Source organism: Myotis davidii, unplaced genomic scaffold (genome assembly GCF_000327345.1).
Source record: "Myotis davidii unplaced genomic scaffold, ASM32734v1 scaffold1115, whole genome shotgun sequence".
In the NCBI taxonomy this organism is placed as follows: Eukaryota; Metazoa; Chordata; class Mammalia; order Chiroptera; family Vespertilionidae; genus Myotis; species Myotis davidii.
The window spans coordinates 1,639,015-1,647,370 of record NW_006287910.1 but is presented as its reverse complement, the minus strand read 5'-3'; the positions used below and the strand labels follow the sequence as shown (position 1 = coordinate 1,647,370).

Below are 8,356 nucleotides of genomic sequence, written 5' to 3'. Positions count from 1 at the left end.
CGTGCGCGCTCCGACCCCGGGCCCAGGCCCCCAGGCAAGATGACTCCCGCGCATGCTCAACACCAAAAAGAGGTCATGTGTGCCCCCTGGAGGCCTGGAGGACTCCGCACACCGTCTGACAGGTGCAATTGCAAGGCGTGTGAGTATAGGCACAAACTCTGAAGAATTCTACTTTGGAATTCAGTATCCCTGAAACTGGAAAGGACAGAGACTATTAATTGAAGTAGTGTTCAACAATTTTCCCAAATATTTCGCAGGTGAGATATATATATATATATATAAAACCAAGTTAGAAATTTGTATAAGTTGGTGCATTTTTCCATGATAAATGACCAATAAGTTTTTTTAAAGCAAAACATAGGTCATTTAAGTTCAACATAACACTGAAAATGTGTGTGTGTGTGTGTATATATATATATATGTATATATATATATATAATTTATATATTTATAATCCAAGCTCTAATAACATATGCATAGAAACAAATTTTGAGGGTTTTTTTCCCCCATAAGCAGTATACTTTACTTTGAATTACCTCTGTAAGATGAAACATGATTTGTCTGAAAAGTAATTTAGATTCAGAACATTGTATTTTGTCCCAAGATTGAATAGATACTATAACATAGATTGAATTTAACTGCAGGTCACCACATAGAAATAGACAAAAATTGTTTTTTCCTGACCTGACACTTTTGGAAATCTTCCATTTTGCTCCTAAAAATATCAAGTGCTTTATTTTGATAGTTTTTTATATTTTGTTTCTAAATCATAAGGTAAAAGAAAATTTCCCACTGGAATTTGCCATTGTGGCTAAGACTTTGAGATTCATAAAAACTATAAATCACAATGATTTTGAACTACCCAAAGGTCAAAACCCTCAGACTGGCTACAATACATCCACTGGGGATCTCAATAATGAGAGCATCTGACTTCAGTTTCTCATTCTGAATTCTCATTTGAAATACAGTGAGACTCCCAACTGTTTGGTTACAGAGAGAAAAGATTTAAATAATTGTTTTATTGCTTGAGGTTTGTTGTATGTAACTACAATTGAAATATATGCCTTTACCCTTTCTGACATGCATCCCTGGTCTGTCTTGGCAAATCACCAGGGGTTGAAAAACCACCAATTAGAAAATGCTGGCCTATGGAACCTTGTTGTCTTATAGAATGAGAAACTGAGGCTCAGAGAGGGAAAGGGACTTGTCTAGGGCTCTCTGCAGGCAGCCATGCAATGTTCAGAGTCCTGGAAAGTAGGTTTGGAGGTGCCCAAGTTCTGTCCCTGGCTCATAGATATTCTCTCTATTCATCCTGCCTTCCTGACCATTCCCCCTCGAATGCCCACCATTCCCCTCAAATCCATCTTCAAATGTACACACAGAAATAGAAGACTAGGGCTGTGGCAATGCCAATTAGAGAGGAGGTTGCAGGCAGAGGGAGCTCAAGCCTCCCCCAAATTTCCAACAGCCTCCACCAAAACCACCGCACATAAACAGACATAGTGTAAGTGTAAACCGCAGACCTACCACACTCAGCTCCAAGACAGATCCTTGGGTTCTTTGTGTCCCTCCTCTCCCAGAAGACCCAGACAGGAGGATGGCTGAAGGCAAAACAAAAAAAGAAAGGGGGTTGGGGGTGGGGAGAGAAGGCCAGGGGAACCCATGTGGTTGAGGTCCTGCAGGAAGCAGGAGAGAAGATGAGGTCAAGAGCCTGAGAAGCAACAAGGCAGCGTGGAGAGAGCAGAGGATTTTCATCCTGCACCCAAACGGAGCATCTGTGCTTATCTGTCTGAAAAAGTTGAGCATTTCCGTCCTATCCTGAAAAGAATGCGTGCTCATTGCAGGAAGAAAGGAAATCGAAAAGGAAAGGGAAAAAAAAAGAAAAGTGGGATTCCCATAATGCTGCCTTAGTGCACTTCCATCTCTTTATTTGTGCATATAGGCCACGTAGAACCATTTCCAAAAAGAACTCGTGGCTGAGGACACGCCTTACTTTAAGACGCAGAAGAAGGTAAATGACATGACTTTCCCACTTTCTCCAACTTCAGCATATACTTTTTAGTTTCATGATCAGAGCCTATCTTAGACTATGATCTCTTTTTCACTTAGCATTTTGCAACCATCTTTCCAAATTAATATATTTCTGCAACGGCTCTTTAAACCACTACGTAATAATCTATGAGTGAAATAATAATACTAATGCTAATAGCTGCTAACTTGCTGAGCATCTATGTGTGCCTGGCACAGTGCTGAACTCTTTACTAGTCATCCTCTTAGAATCTCCCCACTACCCTGGAAGCAGATAGTGTCCATCCCCACAGATGAGAAAACGGCAGCTGAATCAGACGGCTCCCCAACACACCCCAATTGTTGGACTCTTAGCATGTGCACACCTGTTAGGTTCTTTCATTGGGATCAATTCCTGGAATTGCAGCTCCACAGTATTCAGGAAGTTCGGGGTGACACTTTTTGCGCGGGCCTGGAGGGTTACCTGGAGGTGCCACTGCACTTTCAGGAGCTGGGGGATCCCCTCCCCAGGAGCCCGTTGGGGCGTCTCTGCGTCTCGTTTCATCCCTTCTTGCTCCACCCCGCCCCCCACCATGAGGCTGGACCTTGCCCGGTGCTTCGGTGCTTCGCAATCCAGGGCTGGAATCCAGGCCAGGCCTGCCGGGCTCCGCCCCTTCCCGGTCTAGGAGCCCTGGCGAGGGGGATGCCAGGGACTGACCTACAGACCCACGGACAGACAGACCGAAAGACTGTGCTGATGGCCGCGCAGGGAGAGCCCAGCGTGGGACCAGGAGTGAGTGTCCCCTGACCGCCCCACGCCCCCTTTCCCGGTTTGGTAGACCTCTCAGGAGGTGGGGAGGGGAGATACCCCCAAATTACTAGGCTGGTTGAACAGCAGGGAGGGCGATCCCTTTAACCAAGCCCATGCCCAGAAGAGCCGAGCACGGTTAAAGGGGCCTCCAGAACTCCAGGAACTTTGACCCCTATTTGCATAAAGCTTCAGAACCCCCATGTGGAGTGGAGTTCATGGGATGGCAGTAAAGGTCACGATTTCAGGGGTCTGGTAGGTAAGGCAAAACTAACAGCTGGTGTTTAAATGAGGGCCTACTTTGTGCCCAGCATCTTAGAGATTGATTCTCCTATCACCCCCTTTTGCAGGGAAGGAAACTGAGGCACAGGGAGGTTGCAGTTTACAGAGCTGGTGAGTGGTGAGTCCCGGAGGAGTCAAGATTACCAGAAGGGAGGGAGATGGGGACCGGTAAGGCAGCAGAGAGGAAACTGAAGAGGCCATGTTCTGTAAACTTCATATTCAAACTGCTTCTAGCGTGAGAGAAGGCCAGGGGCCAGGATAAAGATCACAAACTGAGAACAAAGTTTGGGGTCAAGGCGTCAGCTCTGTCGCTCCTTGTTTGTGTGAGTCCAAAGAAGTCTGTTCCCTCTCAGTGCCTCAATTTCCAGGTCTGTGAAATGGGGGCAGTGACACCTACATCCTAGGGTTGTTATAAAGGTTAAGTGACAGTCCGTACCCAGCACTTTTCAGGGAGCCCAGGTCTCCTAGACTCCTGGACCCACCACGTGGGTTCAAATCCTAGCACCACCACTTTCCAGCTCGGTGACATCAACCAAGTTACTCAACCTCTTTGGGCCTCCGCTTCCTCATGTGCAAAATCAGTGTGATCATTGCATCGACCTGATAGGGTTGCTGCTAGGGTTAAAGGAGTTGAGAATTATAAGGTATCCCAAAGAGTGCTTGGCATGTTTTCATATAAATGTCAGGGGTCCACAAAGTCGCCTGGCCCCTCAGCAGGTGAATTTAGGACCCCTGTGCTGTGCCATCATAAAAGTCGCCCTGGTGTTCCCTCAGGTCTGGAACCAGACGGAGCCTGAGCCCACTGCTGACCGCCTACTGAGTCTTTGCTTCCTGAAAACGGCAGGGGCCTGGGTGCCCCCCATGTACCTCTGGGCCCTTGGCCCCATCTACCTCCTCTATATCCACCGCCATGGCAAGGGCTACCTCCGCATGTCCTCCCTGTTCAAGACCAAAATGGTAGCTACTGCCTCTGGGAGCCTGGAACCAGACAATGTTGGGGGGGTGGGGGGGGGGAGGAGCAGGCTGGAACCTGGCAGAGACCCCAAAGGGGACACTCCTCCCATCAAGAAGCACATGGGGTGGGGTCAAGAAGGGAACTTAACCAAACAGAGCAGCACTCCACAGGATACAGAGGTAAACTCAGTGGAACAAGGTTCACTCAAACAGATTGGTAATAATGAAAACACACACACACACACACACACACACACACACACACACACACTCATGCGTTCCTGGGCAGTTTCTGGCCACCATGACCTGACATTCCGCAAAGCAGGGCATACACAAGGTAATTTTAGGATCACACCAGGATAAACCTTTTACATGTTTAACAGTTATGCATTGATTTTTATGTTTCCCAGCTCTCAGTACTAAAGAACAGTTCTTGAAATTGTTAGGTATCGCCCCGGCCGATGTGGCTCAGTTGGTTGGGCATCGTCCCGTGTACCAAAAGGTTGTAGGTTTGAGCCCAAGTAGGGTGGCATGCAGGATGTTTTGCTCTCATATCTCTCTCTCTCTCTCTCTCCCTCTCTGAAAATCAATAAAAAAATATTGTTGCATATCTATTTTAGTGAGTTACAAAAACACTGGCATTGTAAGGGTGAGCCTTTGTGCTCAACTATCTATCCCACTCTCCTCCAGGCTTCTACAAGAATGCCCTTCAACGTGCATTCATTCCCATACCACCGAGTTAATTTTTGTCCCATTGTCAACCACCTCTCTATGGTTGACACACTCTCCCTTAAAGGGCCAGGTAGTACATATTTGAGGCTGTGGGGGTCATGTGGTCTCTGTCCTAACTACTGAGTTCTGTCATTGCAGCAAGAAAGCAGCCACAGACCACAGTAAACAAATGGGCACGACTGTGTTTCAACAAATATTTACAGTCGCTGAAATTTGAATTTCATGTAACTTTCAGGCAGCATGACATATTTACTCTTCTTACTTTTGTTCAATGATTGGCAAATGTCGAAAGCCATTCTTAGCTCACAGGCAATACAGAAACAGGCCGTGTGCCAAACGCTGCCTGCGGGTGGTAGCGTGGCCCCTGCTTTGACTAACTGAGGTACTTTCAATAGTTTCCCTGGTGTGCCTCGGTCTGGCCTTCTCTCCCACATGTAGGCACTCCCCCTTTCTTGCTCTCTTATTCAAGAGAGATTGAAGCCTCCAAGAGAGGGCCTGGAGACACACGGGTCCCAACGGAGTGTTTCCCCTTGGTTTAACAGTAGGGGTGGAAAGAGACTTGAAGGAAGTGTAACTTTTTCACCGGTGAGTCTATTTCATCCCACTCTGTTCCTTTGTACCTGAGCTCTCTCCTGTGCACGCCCGGAGCACCACCAGCATTTTGGAAAACACGGGGTTGGCTCCAACCCTTGTGTTTCATTCTTATATGACAGTGACAGGTCAAGATCGGTTTGCAACACCCCTCGCTGCTTTTTCTGACGCAAATTTCCCCTCCATCGGGCACTGTTAAATTATGACATGGGTACGTGCAGTCATCCAGAGCCATAGTGACGTGGGGTCACGGTGCAGTTTGCCACCACCTCTCTTTTCACCCACCAGCCTCATCTAAGCCTGTCTCCCCAGGTGCTTGGTTTCACCCTCATAACCTTGTATACCTCCAGCGTGTCTGTCACTCTATGGAGAATCCAGCAGGGGGTGCCCCAGGCCCCCGAATTCCTCATTTACCCCACCGTTTGGCTCACCACGATGGTAAGGACATCCCAGGCTTGCTCCTGGCTGACTGCCTTTCCTTGCCTCAGTGAAGGGTGGGGGGCAGAGTGGGGCTTCCCCCTGCATTCCTCCCCCCACCCCACCTTAAGAGGTGTCTCCTGACTTTCTGTGCAGATCTTGGCAGTGTTCCTGATCCACATGGAGAGGAAGAAGGGGGTTCAGGCATCTGGGGTGCTGTTTGGGTACTGGTTGCTCTGCTGTCTCTTGCCAGCCATCAGCACTGCCCAGCAGGCCTCACAAGGGGTAAGTGGGGGCCTGGGCCACCTGGGGAAACCACAGTGACAGTTTTAGGCCTCGGGTCCCATCCTTCCTCCTCCCCTTTCCACACACAACCTGTTCTCTACATAGACGCAAACACCACGGGTGCTTAAGCTCTAGTGACTCACAAACCCACTCCCTCCCATCGAAGTACCCATCATCCCATGTCTTTGTCGGCACAAATTCTCATGGTCGTATACACTCACAGCACACACTTTACTTGCACAGCAGACACACTGGGTCACACAACCACAGGCTCCGAAACCTCCCACACACACCTGCATATATGTGTTCACACCTGCTGCCACCCAGTTGTGGCTGTGTCTTCAAGTTCCCACGCTACACACACATTCACACAGCCCTCCCACCGCGCCCGGGCACAGACACACTGTGGGTTGGCAAGCTCGGAGCTCCCACATGAAATTCCAAACTGGTCCTATACACAGAGGGCAAAAGGCGGGCCACTTTAGACTGGAACGTGGTGGTTTAACAAGCAAGGGAACTTGGTCACCACAAGACAAGGAGATCTCCACACCCACCCACCAGAATCTTAAAGTTTATACAGCAGCCTTAACGGGGTTCAGTCACGTAAGCCATTCAGATATCTTGCTCTCTCAAGGCTGCCTCATTGGAAGAGGGGAGGGCACGGAGCCTCTGATGGCCCAGGTCCAGCTTGTAGGTCATCCTGCAGTCATGTCCTCTCCATGACCTCCCCCGACACACACCTGCACACACTGTTCCTCATGCATGCAGGTTTCCCCTCATGCTCACCTGCTCCCACCCTCACCCATGCTCTCATGCATCTGTATTTCCATGCTCATTTTGCACACCTGCTCATATTCCTGTTTCCCAAACTGGACAGCAGCATTTCCATGTTAGGGGCATGATGGATCATTTTATCTGCAGAGAAAAATATATAGCCTAGACAGGGTTTCTCAGCACTTGTGGCATAATTCTCTTTTGGGTGGGGAAGCTGTCCTGTGCGTTGTAGGATGTTGAGTAGCGTCCCTGGTCTCCACCCACTGGATGCCTGTAGCACTAACCCTCATCTTGGTAACCCCAAATGTCTGTCAACGTTGTCAAATGTCCCCTGGGGGCAAAGTCACCCCCACTTGACCACCACTTGCACAGGTGGCACCCACCCAAGACCTGTTGAGCCAGATGGTTAAAAGGAGAGGACAGAGAACCACCCTTCTGTCCTTCAGGACAGATTTTTACAAAGTAACCTTTGTCACTAATGGGAAAATTCCACAGGCCACCCACTAATGCATCAAACGGGGGATTCGCAGAGTTGGCTTATCAATCTGCCTGCCTGGACTCAGTGGGACTTCTGCCTTCTCTCCTGCAGGGCTTCCAGAGTGACCCCTTCCGCCACCTGTCCACCTACCTGTGCTTGTCTCTGATGGTGGCACAGTTTCTGCTGTCCTGCCTGGCCGATCGACCCCCCTTCTTCCCTAAAGAGCCCCAGCAGTCTGTAAGTTGCCAATCCGGTGCCTCCCTTGTCCCTGTTCTACTTCTGGTCTCCGTCTCCCCATGTAACCAAAGCGGGTAAACTAGAGCACAGGCCTTTTCTTTTTTTATTCATTCCATCATTCGGCAAAACGTGTATGGCATGTCTATTCTATGCCATGGGTTGGCCAACTTTTTCTGTCCAGAGGAAGACAGAGACTGTTTTAGGCTTTGTGGGATCCATCATTCGGCAAAACGTGTATGGCATGTCTACTCTATGCCATGGGTTGGCCAACATTTTCTGTCCAGAGCAAGACAGAGACTGTTTTAGGCTTTGTGGGACATATGGTCTCTGTGGCAACTACTCAACTCTGCTGCTGTAGCACAGACAATAGGTCAACAAAGCGAATGTGTCCCAGTAAAACTTTATTTGCAGAGACAAGTAGTGGGCCGGGTTTGGCCCCCAGGGCTGCAGTTTGCCTGCCTTTGCTCTGTGCCCCAGCTAGGTACTGCGGGTTATACTGAATAAGCAGATGTGCCTATCTTCATGCAGCTAACAGCCAAGTAATAGAACCAAACATTAGTCATATAATGATACGAATGTGGGGAAAATGACACCGGGCAAATGCGCTCTGCTGGAGAACCTCACGGTCCCTGAGAGCTTACAACAGATAACGTGAACTCAGGAGAGAATTCTCTGAGGAAGAGACAGTTGATCTGAGGTCATCTAAAACGAAGCTCAACTGCTTAAATAACCAAGTTAAACTACAGTCAATTATTTTTTCCATGATAATGGCAGAAAAAAAAACTTAAAAG

At 48.6% G+C, this 8,356-nt stretch overlaps 1 protein-coding gene across 1 annotated transcript in view; it reads left to right on the top strand.

Annotated features, from left to right (window-relative positions):
* The first annotated feature begins 2,712 nt into the window (after positions 1-2,712).
* Positions 2,713-8,356, top strand: part of ABCC6 (ATP binding cassette subfamily C member 6) — a 51,184-nt gene continuing 45,540 nt past the window's right edge. Inside the window, 5 exon segments of the mRNA XM_006759691.2 lie at positions 2,713-2,800; positions 3,872-4,054; positions 5,687-5,812; positions 5,948-6,076; positions 7,440-7,565. Of these exon segments, the coding sequence (XP_006759754.1) occupies positions 2,765-2,800; positions 3,872-4,054; positions 5,687-5,812; positions 5,948-6,076; positions 7,440-7,565 (600 nt within the window). The 5' untranslated portion in view covers positions 2,713-2,764.